At 31.5% G+C, this 13,892-nt stretch overlaps 2 protein-coding genes across 2 annotated transcripts; one reads left to right on the forward strand and one right to left on the reverse strand.

The window, feature by feature from the left end:
* The first annotated feature begins 473 nt into the window (after positions 1 to 473).
* On the forward strand, positions 474 to 5,182 carry LOC108910729 (SPRY domain-containing protein 7). Its single transcript, XM_018715429.1, has 4 exons — positions 474 to 756; positions 809 to 979; positions 1,158 to 1,394; positions 1,548 to 5,182. The coding sequence occupies exons 1-4, from the start codon at positions 639 to 641 to the stop codon at positions 1,643 to 1,645; spliced, it is 624 nt and encodes a 207-aa protein (XP_018570945.1). The 5' UTR covers positions 474 to 638; the 3' UTR covers positions 1,646 to 5,182.
* A 1,410-nt stretch (positions 5,183 to 6,592) lies between these two features.
* LOC108910730 (heparan-sulfate 6-O-sulfotransferase 2) lies at positions 6,593 to 13,440 on the reverse strand. Its single transcript, XM_018715430.2, has 5 exons — positions 13,161 to 13,440; positions 12,937 to 13,108; positions 11,572 to 11,839; positions 9,641 to 9,852; positions 6,593 to 9,425 (listed from the first exon to the last, which is right to left on the reverse strand). Exons 1-5 carry the CDS (start codon positions 13,344 to 13,346, stop codon positions 8,995 to 8,997), a joined length of 1,269 nt encoding a protein of 422 aa, XP_018570946.1. The 5' UTR covers positions 13,347 to 13,440; the 3' UTR covers positions 6,593 to 8,994.
* Positions 13,441 to 13,892: the final 452 nt, after the last annotated feature.

The following is a 13,892-nucleotide window of genomic DNA, read 5'->3' on the forward strand; positions in this document are numbered from 1 at the left end:
GTGTGGGGACAGGACGGTGCCCTGGGGGACACCGGCCTCCATGGGACGGGTGGTGGAAAGGGAATCTTGGATTTGGATGCGGAATTTTCGGTGGTGTAGGTAGGATTTTATGAGTTTGGTAAAGGATATGGGATATTGGTTGGTGAGCATTTTCATCAGTAGGCCTTCATGCCAAACCGTATCGAAGGCCTTTGCGACGTCCAGGAAGACAGCACCAGTGTACTGTCCCCTGTTGAAGGCCGCCGTGATGTGCTCGGTAAGGCGAAGGATTTGGAGTTCAGTGGAGTGATTGGGTCGGAAGGCGAACTGCTCGTCTGGAATGACTTGCAGTTCTTGGGAGTGGGTTCTTAGACGGGTTAGGATAATTTTTTCTACCACTTTGCTCATAGCCGGGAGCAGGCTAATGGGCCGGTAGTTGGATGGGATGGTGTGATCTTTGTTGGGTTTTGGGATAATGTCCTGCATTATTTCTGTAGACCTTATCGTGAATAAATATCACTATTACTTTATAATATTGGCGATACTACTAGGTCTAAGCGCACTTGCGTATCTCATTCTTCTAACAAACCAATGCCATAGTATATTGTCAATTTTCAATTTTGTTTATAGGTTATGTTTAGGTAAACTATTTAATTAAAATGTCATCAGTTTCAGTATTTTGTTGTTTAAGAGGATGTTTAGACGGTTTTAAATTTAATTCAGCTATCCCGCATGTTCCTAGAGAAAATCCTATTCAGTTAGATACATCTTTTATGGGTATACTTAATCCTCTTTGTATTTAAACAACTATTCATTTATTAATTTTAAGGATACGAGGTTGTTATAGTAAAAGGAGGACAGAGAGTTTGTGGGGCTGGCGCTGCTTTAGGTAATGCACCTCTTGTACAGTCAAAATCATATTTTGAAGTTAAAGTACAACAGAGTGGATCGTGGTCTGTAGGACTAGCTACTAGACAAACAGATTTGAGTCTAACTCAAGGTAACATATTGTAATTTATAAATAAATCCTACTTTCTGAATCATAGTGTGAAGATGAAATAATGCAATATTTCACCCACGCCCTTCACATTTTTTTATTTTCAAGATTGATTTTTGATTTAAAGTATATTTTCTTATTTATTTATTCCTTTTACCAATCAAATTCAATTCTATTTTAGGTGGTATGGACGAATTTTCTTGGACATTAAACCATGATCACATAATTCATCACAATAAACAGGAACTTTATAAAATTAATATTTCCAATGGTACAGCAGGTGAAATACAATGTATACAAGAAGGTGATATTATTGGAGTTGCATTTGATCATATACAGCTCAAGTTTTTTGTTAATGGTACTGAAATTGACCATTCAGTTTCTAATATTAAGGGAACTGTATATCCAGCATTATATGGTGAGTTAATTATTTCGTATTTTAAATACCATAAAAGTATTCATTACAACTTTATATAATATTTTTTTACTTCTTTATCAGTTATGGATATAGATCCCTATTTTTTAAATTATTTATTTAGTTTGAAGCAAGCTTATGTGGATTTATTTTCAGTGGACGATGGAGCAATACTGGATATCATATTAGATAATTTTAATTACGCACCTCCATCGGGATTTGACAAAATTATGCTAGAACAATCATTACTTTAATATTTCATATTTCTTATATATACGAACTGATTACTGAACAAATATTTATTTCCATTAATTTAAGTAAAATTATTCTTATAATGTTAATAACTTATAAAGTATTCATGTAAACAATTGTATAATAATTTAAGAATATTTAATAATATTTAATAATATACTATGTAAATAACCCTTTAAATGTGATTGATTTTAAAACGTGGAGGTCATGTATTAACACAGTTGCTCAATAAAAAGTTCCAGCTGCACAAAATATTTTCAACCACATTTTCTAAGATCCTGATTCTCTACTAGTTTCTTTTTAAATGTAATCATTTTAAAAGTTATTTCAAATGGACATCATTTTCCGGACTCTTTTTAGTGGTCATAACTGTCGGTGGTTTAATATATTTTAGTCTCTCACTTACGAGACATATCCACAGAGTACATAATTTTTTAAAATCAAATGGGCAGTATATGAAGTTTACATATTTAAAAAAGTTCATCAAATACTATTTTATGACATAGTAATAGACTGTGAACCGAGAAATGACCTTTCTAATACCTTCGTCAAAAAAAAAACTCCCGCCGCCTCTCGTGATCATTGTCTCATGGCACTGTGGATCTCATCGTTGGTAGAAAACCTTTCTCTGCCCATAAACACCTTCAGAGAAGAAAAAAGATGAAAATCAGAAGATGCCAGGTCAGGGCTGTGAGTAGGGTGGTTGATGAAGTTCCAGGCAAGTGAATCCAAGAGTTGATTTGTGGCTTTGTCTGTGTGGGAATATGTATTCTCATGCAACAAGCAAACTCTTCGTTAATATTCATGCAGAAGAGACCTGGAGATTTGTGTAAACACTATGTTCATCTTGTCCAAACTAACGCCACAAAACATTTCTTTGATCCTGTTCACCATCTGATCAGTCATGTTTGAGGGATGACCACTTCTTTGTTCATCATGAACATTTGTTCTGCCAGTTCTTTCACGACATTTGTACACAGTACTAATGATGGGACATCTGGAGTGAAAAAGTTGTAACTACTCGATTATTGAGATCACTCGAGATGTTCACTCCCACCACTCGAGTGATTATTACCCTGTGAAAGTGTTTAGGTTTTGAAGTGGGTGAGCTTTATATTTTTTAGCTCAAATAATAAATGACTAATGCAAACATATGTATGCGCCGATGGGATGAGAATGACCAATATCTCGTATCTCGAGTGATCACTCCAAACACCTTACTCTTACTTTATGGATATGCCTCGTACTAGGCTACTTTTTATATTAGCTAGGTACTATTCAGTGCATTCTAATATAAATAGTAATTTATGCAATCTTGCTTCAAAAACATGTACCTCTATGTGGCTAGCCATCATGATAAAAGATATATTCTTAGAAAGACATATTTTTTAATTGTATTTTACTCTATTTCTAAATTATGTTAACATATCGTTCTCATAATAAATGTTGTTAGAAGAAAATTTATTTTTTGTGTATTACAAGTAATAAAAATAAATGAGAAGTTTGTAAAAACTATATATATTTCTTACATGCTGTATATTACATGACTAATGATTTACAATTATTATCTTTTGTATAGTCTAGCCTTTATCCACATAAAATTATTGAATCTGGAAAACACTATAAATGTATGATAGAAATGCATATTAAACATGGATAAAGATATAGCACAAAACTAATTAACATTCTAAATATTAACTTAAATCAGTCTGTTACTTAAAAAGAAATATTTTGCTATTTTATTTGGTAAAGAAAAGCTAATAAGATTGTCTTTTAAATATTTGTTAATTTTAACAGTATCAAATTAAGTATTGACAACCCTGTTCCAATGTAATTTTTTTTTAAATTGCACATATAAGTAAAGTGTATATTAATAGCTGCTTAAGTCTTTGGTATTAATTAAAACATACAATTAAAACTAAAAAAAACTAAATCTAACAAAATTGGTTTCATTACCCACTTTATTTATAACAATATGTAATCTACAATGGTAAGCGATATTTGTTAAATCACAAAAATTATAGCAAATTTATTTTAAAGTAATGAGTAACAGTTTAATAACTGAAAATAAAATATGAACTATTTCTGAAAATTCAATTGTAGATTACATTTTTGTTGTTCAAGCTACATTAAAAATTAGAAAATAAGGCAGTGATTTAAAAGCAATACATTTTATATCACCTATTATGAGTATATAATTTGTTTATATAATTTAAAGAAACCACAAAAAGTGTACAATACAATAAATACACATATATTGAAAAAATATTGTTAAAAATTAATAACAACCATTTAAAATATATAACTTTTTAATCTAGAAGGAATAGGAAAGTACATTTGTTCCTTGTATCACATCGTTTTAAATAAATTTCGTTAATACCCCTGATGATAAAAATTTTCAACCATCTGTTGTAATTATATTAAAATTTACATTTTAAAATATACATAAGTACACAAAAGTCAAACACAGTTATGATCTTTGGGAAGAAGCAACAAATGAAGAAATTATTGCAATATTTCTGTAACACAAGTCACCTGAATTTGATTCAGTAAATGTATCACAACTACACGTTAATAGTTTTTTGATAATTCAAACCAAGAAACTAACACAGAAACATTTACTAAGGATAGAATGCAGTTACAAATATAAATAAGGAAATATATCAAAAGCAAAAATGATTACTCCATGGTTTTGCTGATATACTATACATACTGGAATCATTATTAGCAAAATATTTAATAAAACAGAAATTTAACTGCTCAAAATAACTTCAAAATCTGAATCAAATTTACCATGGCAACCAATCAGAATGTATGTATTAAATTTAAATTTAATTACATGCATTATGATCGCCTGCGCTGCCATGACTTCCCATTTGACATTCTAATGGCCTAAAACTTATTAAAAACTTGTCCCTAATTTAACTAATAAAAACATTAATTAGCACTTAACTGCAACTTGGTCAAATCTTTGGACAAATTTCATTTTTAAACCTGATGCAGGTAAATACAACAAAAGAATTTGACCTCAGATTAATAATAGATGATTCTACATGTTAAATATAAATAATATACCACCCCACAATTTTACCCTATAGAGTTATAGACCAATTAAAAAATTCAATAAAACCATTGGAAAACTTACTATTAGCATAAGGTCACGGCAATATAACTCCTACTATTTTAAAATATTTATTACGAGTTTTGCGGCAATGAAAAAGTACAAACTTTGCATTTTTACATGTAATGCTATACATATTTAGTATATTGGCAGCTATATAACTCAATTCGTATTTAATATTCCTAAAGGTCAATCAAGAACACAAAACTGTCCTGATCAACTATTCAAATTTTTAGGTGCTTTTAGTTATTTTTCGTTGATGCTTCATAGTCCATATAGAATCTATTCAAAATATCTTATTAGAAATCATTGCCCTTAATTATTAGGTCTGTATTTTCAGATTAGATTATAGTACGATCGTATTCGATGCAAAGTAATAAATCACTGCCTGCCAAGGGAATCAGTGCAACACATTTTATAGGGGGTTTTGGAAATTGAATAATTTCTTTATGCATTATGGATTAACAGTTATATATTTATGAAGGACAAAATGAAAAACAAAGGCTTCTCCTTCGCACATTGGGCGGCAGCACAACAATACATTTAATATTCCCTTCATTCTCCCTCATATGACATGTCTTGTTTTTTGCGGCGGAGCGCGTGCCGGCCTGGCGTGGTCAGTTTCGTTTCGGTTGTATTGGTGCTGCGTGTTTCTCGCTCGCGATATTTGTGAGGTTATAACTGTTATAAGTGCAATTATATTTCTTTCGGGCTATATGTGTGTTTCGCGCTATTATTTGAGAATTTGTGAGTGAAATCATATTTCTTGTGCTCCGTAACAAAAGTGTTTTTAGTGTTTTATTTGTGTGCTGTGTGTGTTTCGGGCTGTTGTTTGTGAATCGTGAATGCTATTATATTTTATGTGCTAGTAAGTGAAGTTTTTTGTATTATTATTGCTCTGTTGTCGTTATATGGAGAAATGGAGGCGGTGCCTGGATGTTCGCGAGCCGGATGTACTGCTGTGGGTACAAAAAATTCTATATTAAGTTACAGATAAAAAACGATAATATTAAATGTCTATAACCCTTTAGAAAAGGATCATCCCATGAAACTGAAGACTGGTTTGGTGGAAATGTGTTCTAGATATACTGGAGTAAGCGAATTATCTGTTTTCAAAATTTTAAGAGAAGAAAATTGAAGGAGACGTTAAGAAACCTAAAAAAGGGGGTGGAAAGAAGAAATTAATATTAAATGAAGATGAGAAAAATGCAGTTTGGTGTACAGTACATAAATCATAGAATTTATATTTTGCTTATAATTTGTTAACATTTCTTGTTTGGTAGAAAAATAACTTATTTTGTTGAGATTGGTAGAGAATTGTTGTTAATGTTTTCATTTGATAGAATCATATCATAGGATTTATATTTTGTTTTCATTCTGTAAATATTTATAGTATATCTGTTATACAAGGTTTTTGCTTTGAAACTTCGTTCTCCTTATAAAAAAAAGAATCGTAATGGGGTGCGATGAAGAGATCAGTTCACGTCTGGAACCCTGTTCCTACAAAAATCCCTTTCTCATAAACTATTTGTTTTAAATGTAATTTATTATAAATCCAATTCGTTATTTAAATTCCACATATGTACTACATTTCACCTCTGTACGCGACACTGTTTATTGTTCCCTGCTCTACGATCAAGCTCGCCAGGTTAGTATTTGACGTATAACCGACCACTTCGTACACTCGATGCACCTGGCCGACTACAGCTAGTACCAGAACACAGTGTGTATGCGGCGGTATTTCAGATTTTACATTCAATTTCATTTTAAATTTGAAACGGTTTATCTTACGCCTCCTAAAAATGATGACACGATTTTCCTTTGCTAAAAGACCGACAATTTTTTGCTCTACTTTGCATCGAATACGATCTTACTGTAGATTCAAATTATTTCAACAGTGATTCTGATTTAATGTTGGTATAATGATGAGATACTGGAAAATGGTCGATTTTGAGGCACACCGAACTTCATAATCATAGATACTTTTAGAGCTGTGTGGTGAAATTGTATGAATATCTTGTGTACATTTCTTCACTGGGATTTATATCGTCATCAGTTTACGGACTCTACAGGAAAGGGTTTTAGATATAAATTTTTTAGATCATCACCTCGAAAATTGACAAACTGCTACTGAACCTTTAAAGCATTAATTGGTAAATTTAACAAGATGTTTAAAATTATTAATGAAGTGCCTTAAATGGTGATATAATAACCTCTAGTCTTTAGAGTTCGTGGATAGTTAAACACTTCAAAATAACGGAACACACACACACACACAAACGGTGTGCTGTAAATATTTATTCGAAATATTCCAATTGAATATTTTTACTTAAAATGAATGTATTGGGATGAGGAATAAGTAATGTCCATTTTTTTATCATATTTAAAAATTCACACGAAAATTAAACGCACTGTCAAAGTGACACGTCATTCGTAAGAGGATTTATTGCTCCATCACATTGTGTATTTGATTGCTTCGTTTGATTTAATTTTTGTAAATTTTCATTCATTTTAAATGGAATGTCAAGTTGATGAAATTTATCATTTTCGGCACTTGCTTTTTGTTTTTAATCGGAACAGGGAAAACGCTAAAGCCATTCAAGCTGCTCGAGAAATTTGTGCCATATATGGTGATGATTCGATGAATGAACAAACGGCCCGCCGATAGTTTTCGCTTTTTAAAGGTGATTTCAAGACATGAAGAGCAATTTAATTGACTGCTTCACAAAAATCCAAGACAATCAACAAGGGTATTGGCTTAGAAGAAGGGATATGATCACAAAATAGTAGTAACCCACCTGCATTCGATGGAAAAAGTTCAAAGACTCGGCGCTTGGATCCCACGTTTTGATCTGTCGTCAGAAGGAACATTTTATTCATCATATTGTCACTATGATGAAAAATAGTGTCTGTAAGTGAACTTGAACCAGTGGAAAGAATGAATTAAGTCCCAAGAAACAAGCAACTCTGTGAACAAGGCCAGAACTTCATCCCTGGAAGACAATGTTATGTGTCTGGTTGAATTGGAAAGGGATTCTTTATCATAAACTTGTACCAAACAATCAAACTGTCAAAACAAAACAACTATGCTGACTCCACACGGCTATTCAGTAAAAAAAGACCTGATCAGCGATATGATGTTCTTTTACAACATGACAATGTATACACATTGCCAATATAACCAAAACGGCCATTCGGGAGTTGAATTGGGACCCATCTTACTCTCGCGATTTCGCACCTGATTTTCACCTTTTCCGCTCTTTGTCAAACTCCTTACGTGGAGTTGCTTTTAACAATAACAGTGAGTTAAGAGTTTGGTTGGACGAGTCAAAACCGGAATTGTTAAAGTTGGGAGGAGGTCATAAATAACATGGAGAATACAACAAACATCACTGATTAGCCAATTGATAATTGTAGTTAAAAATAAAATATCTTAAATTTGAAAAAAAAAATGGACATCACCCCATACAGTTAGATACCACTATGGCTTCATAAACTTAAAAGATGTTACTTGAGCATTAACTATCAGTAATACTTTGAATGTATATTGTAAATGTTGCATTAAAATTGTATATAGTTAATTCTTTAAAAGTAACACCAGTTTTTAAATGAGAAATGGTAAGCAATATTTTAATTATTAATATATTTTTTTATCTTACAATATTAAACCTGTGGGTGTTAAACTTATGAACCTATTTTGGTGTTAAATACCACAGCTTTACTTTATATTTGTTGCTTCTACAGATTTTTTCAATACACTAAAAAACATCTAATAGTATCTCATTAAAAAAAACTTTTCAAAGAGAATTACGTTTCTTAACTTCAACCAATAGTGAGGTGAAATTTAAAAGGTCTGTCTAAAAACGTGGTTTAAAATTATTTTAAAGTCATAATATGTAGTCATTCAACTAAAAAGAAAATAAAATCTTCACTTCTCATCTCAGTTCAAGTTTGTTTGGATCCTGTGCTGAAAACAAAAATCAGCCCCTAAAGGATCACTGTCAGTTCCCATGCAGGGAAGCAGACCCGGGGGCACAGGTCTACTTGACCAAGCGCGTTGCTGTCCCATCTCTTTGCTTATCACTATTTATTCCCGACTAATCGGGAGCAAGTAGGTAATATTAAAATGTGATATTAGTGAAAATTAATAGTAAAATTCCACCACACAGTTTTAAAATAACACAGTACAAAATATGGCACTTTATATCCTCAATTAAAAAATAAATCGGTTCAATTCGAAGACTCTGTAGGATCTTCTAATTTTTCCCAATCAAACTCAGTAGGACCGTTCTTAATTGTCAACTCCCCTAAATGTTTAAATCTCTCCTCGAAATCTAAATCTCTGGCTTTCAACTTTTCAAATCTGTCAAAAAGTAGTTTTTTCGCAAAATTATATAATTCAATATCTAGCTTATTTAGCTGAGATATTTTTGCTGCTTGTTTTGTCGTTAAAGTAGGCAATGTGGAGCTCGATACAGTGGCATTATTTTGTTCAAAAGGAATGGCGAATCTAAGATTAAATGTCTCTTCAAATATATATTGCGAAATCTTCTGGTGTTCAGTTAAACCAAAAAAGGCCATTGATTGGAGGTTTTTCTTCGCACTAACCAACATTATCCTGTCACGATCAGCTTCCGGCATATAGTTTTTATTATAACATCCTGTGATAAATAAAATAATTATATCCTTTTAATAAAACAGGTCTCTAAAAAATTAAAATAGATTAAATAAAAAATAGAATTTATATCTTAAATTTCAGTTGAGTGACCTGCTGAAAAGATAAACTTTGCATTGTTTTAAAAAAAAAAAGAAAATTAAGCCAAATTAATTTTTTCTAAATCTAGAATGTTAACTGACAATGGACAAACACACTTACCAACCAATTCGAGATCTGCTAACATTCTGGTCTGGCGATTTGCAGCTAAATTACTGTCACAGTCTATAAATTCGTCTAACTGTACCCCTTCCCAATTGTCCCCTTCATAGCAAGGAGGAATTTCTTTATCACTGGCTGCTTTACCTTTACAGAAATGCTTGGATCCTTTCCAAGTAGCCCCTCTTTGCACATGACGGAACTCGGATAAATATCTTTAAGAAATTTTGTATTTATTAATTCGTAAAAGATACTTACAGAATATATATTGCATCATATCAATTGTTTTCCAAATATTGAAAGCTAAGAATTTCCGGACATTCCTTCACCTTCTATAGGACTTTTTTTTTATTTTGACCTGAATTCAATTTTTAAATATTGCAAATCAATCCTCAAACATCCTGTATATAATATCACAGCATATGCAAACCAGCAAATTCAGATGAGCGGAAATTGTAAGACGAGCATAGCAGAATATGCATCATTTTCAGTCTGCAGAGACCCTTCACAATTCACAGACTGTATGTAATAAATGCAGACGTATTTAAAAATTTTACAGTTTGGAAATTATAAAATGGTGAAATGAGATGATGTACATTTACAAGATCAAATACTTCTCACAGTAGTACTTTAAGTTTCTATGGAGTCTCTAAAAAATATGTAATCTATATATTTAATTTAAAAATATATAGGTAGATTATTTTGCCGATGTTTGCAATATATTCTAAGAATAAAATATTTTCTAACGATACATTGTATAATAGTTTTTACAAAGATATTTCTGATTATATTTCCTGCACAGCTACTTCATCTTAGAATTATATAGATTATCCTACTGTTTTTTATTCTGCAAAAAATATGTATTCATATTTTTTTAATTTAGTAAATAACATGCTGAAAACTCATGCTTCAGGTGGGATATTTCAAAACATAACTGTTTTAAGACCATTTTTGAAAATACGTAGATATAATAAATGCTAATTGATATGAATGTCTTTGAAATTGAAATAAAAAAATTATGTAGTGAAATAATAATTCTTGAATATACTGGTAAGGCATGAGAAAATAATGTTGGAAAGAAATTACCAATGTTTCTTAGTGGCGAAAAAAATTAGATAAATATAGCAACGACAATATTACTTTTTTCTTTCTTCAATATTCATTCCCACGTCAGCATTATAATAACACATTAGTAATTTACAAGAGAAAATTGACTATCAGTTGCCAAGTATAGAGCCACTGTGTGTCACCACTGTAATTTTGCCGATTTGGCTGCTGAGATACCAAAAACTGATGTGTATCGTTTTAAAGCAGAACAGAAGTTGTAGTTTTTGTTCAGTTTTGCTCAAACATGCATGGTTTTTGACAATTTTATTTAATGAACATAATGTTGAAAAATGGCACTTTTTTAATTTTCACATAAAAACAGATTTGTAGTTATTTATACTCATATAAATTTTAATTTGATTCTAACATTCCAATTTTTAAACTTCATAATGCTATAATTTTAAGAAAAATTAAAATTTTGTGAAAAGCAGGAAAACACCCTTTTGAATGTCAGTTGATAATGAAAACAAATATTTTCTGCTACACTTATTCCAATTTAATAAATTTTTCGTCATGAATATTGTCCATGTAGGTCCAAAAATCATCCCTTACAAAACAGTATGGGCTTCGCAATTCTTTATTAAAAAATGATGACTTTAATTTTCACTATCTGCTGCATTGTGAATTGTCTATATAATCGAAAACATTCATTTAATTTTGTCGGCCTATAAGAGTGATCTATTTGCCATGAAGGATTTATTGTGTTAATCTGTCCACTTTTGCTGAAAATTAAATATTGTGTCCAATCTTGTGTATTTGAATTTGAAATGTGGATTTGTTGTGTTTTGCAATAATGCTACTGACATTTATTTAAAAACTAGAATTACCTCGACACTGGCTCTCGAAGTAATGTGATGTAGAAGTAACGTCTTTTAACAACATCTTCCAAGTCATCTAGTTTTTCGTCCACACAACTAGTTAATTCGGTCCAGTCTGCATGAAGGCCACACTTCCATCCAGTTGTGTATCGGCTAAATAACCAACTCTGGTTCGAATGAGGTCGAAAACAGTAACATCTTTTACGTTTTCTGGGACACTTGCATGGTCTTTTTAAATCCAAGTCATGAACAAGATGTTTACCAAAAGATGTACCTCCTGAAATATACAGGATATTGTAAAATTATAAATGAACATCGATAAGCAATTCTCCATAATAATTTTATTACAATGTGAATAAACAGATTTATTTTTTTTATCATTTTGTCTACCTAAAACTAATAAAAATAAATCTAAATAAAATGTTCTTGTTTTAGTATTCAATAGATAAATTTTCAATTTAAATTTTCTGACAGAAATCAGTTCCTTTGTTTTCGTTATCTATTGTTTGTTTATAATAGGATATCCTTGAACTATGACAATTGTAAATAATTTTTATCTCCATAATATGTTCCAGTTGTTTTTGCAATATAATTATAAATATTAAACTATTCAAAAAGACCAAACCACTATTTACGTTATAATATGACATATTCATTAGCAATGTATTAAAAAAATTAAAATAAACTGTATTAAAAATGGATAATATAAATCTTACTATTAAAGTAAACAAACACATATTCCCTTATCAAAAAAATTAAACCATAAGCTAAAAGCATAATTATTATGACAAAAAATGTTCAGTGCATACAGTTCCACAATTATGTGACTACAATAAAATATATTCAATCTGAATAAATTAATTCACAATTCAAGAAAACCGTCTTGAATTTTAAATAAGGAAATCAGAATAATGCATTGTTGAACTGTCATCCACCTCTCAGACTCTCAGACACATAATTGCCATATGCCATATCTCTGAATTATATGTTTAGGGTGTAATTTTATCAAAATGGCATCTCTAGAACAAATACAAGATAATTTTCCTGGAAGTCAAACATCAAAGTAACAATCAATTAAAAAATATATATTTTCATAATTTCCACAAGGATATTAAATGTTGAATTAAATGTAGAAGTAGGACTTGGACATTCATAATAAAAAGAAAATAGTAACTATACCAAACGTATATGATCCATAAAAAGAAAGGGAAAACTAACTAAGCAAACAGTACAATAACTTTTTTGTAGAGAATAATTTTTGAATACTTTAAACACAAATTATCTAAATCTAACAAATTCAATAAATGAAAGATCAACCTGATTCAAAACCTATATGTTATTCTTACTGATACTAATCTTTTCCTCATAACTTACCAGTTTTTTGCATGTGCAAAAAAACCATAACATCATGAGAATCCATATCAAAAGAAAAATCATCATTTAACATATCGTCATAACTTAAGCCTACTTTACTACTTCCATGAGCTAAAGGTTTACCAAAATCTTCTAACAAAATGCTTGTTTCTTTGGAACTGAGGGCACACACCTGAAACAAATATATCATATACTTTTCTCAGAGACAAATAAAAAAGCTAAACCTTATCAGGGCAGAAGTATCCAAAACCAAAAATTCCAAATACACATAAGGCAAGGCAAAAAAGGCATATCTGTTTTAATCTGGAAGATTTTGTCTCCATTTGTTTAATTTCATAAACACCATTAGGTAACAGCACTGCTATATCGCTGTCGATAACTTGCACAGATACACTTTTCAGATTCTTCATTATTTAAGCCATTGAAGTGGACGAATAAATTCTAGCACTGGAAATTTCTTATATTTGTTTACTTTATTTGCCCATCTGTCATTACACATTTGCATAATGGCATAATCATGTCACAAAACATAATACAGAATACAGATATGCATAATATAAAACTCACAAAACATACTTGACAACACAAAACATACTACGAAGAATGGTGCTTACTAAAGTCCCTAGATTGACATCTTACCCAAAATCACCAATCGCGCCGCGCCATTATTCCATGGCTAGAAATTGGCCTCAATGATTTGGCATCGAGGGGGATTATCCCTCTTTATCCTACCTCATCTCGTGTAGGCCTGGACAGCCTTCGTAGGTGGCCCCCATCCGTCGTCTACCCCGACCGCAAATGCGGCCGGTATAGGCGCTTTGTGGGAGTCCCCGACCGCAAATGCGGCCGGTGTAGGCGCTTTGTGGGACCTTCTTTTGTCCTGGCGCTCTTCTTGCTTCGCCGGCTCATCTGTGTAAACCCCGGGGGTGGTGTCATGTTTATGGTTGGGTAGGGTG

Source organism: Anoplophora glabripennis, unplaced genomic scaffold (assembly GCF_000390285.2).
Source record: "Anoplophora glabripennis isolate ALB-LARVAE unplaced genomic scaffold, Agla_2.0 scaffold467, whole genome shotgun sequence".
NCBI lineage: Eukaryota > Metazoa > Arthropoda > Insecta > Coleoptera > Cerambycidae > Anoplophora > Anoplophora glabripennis.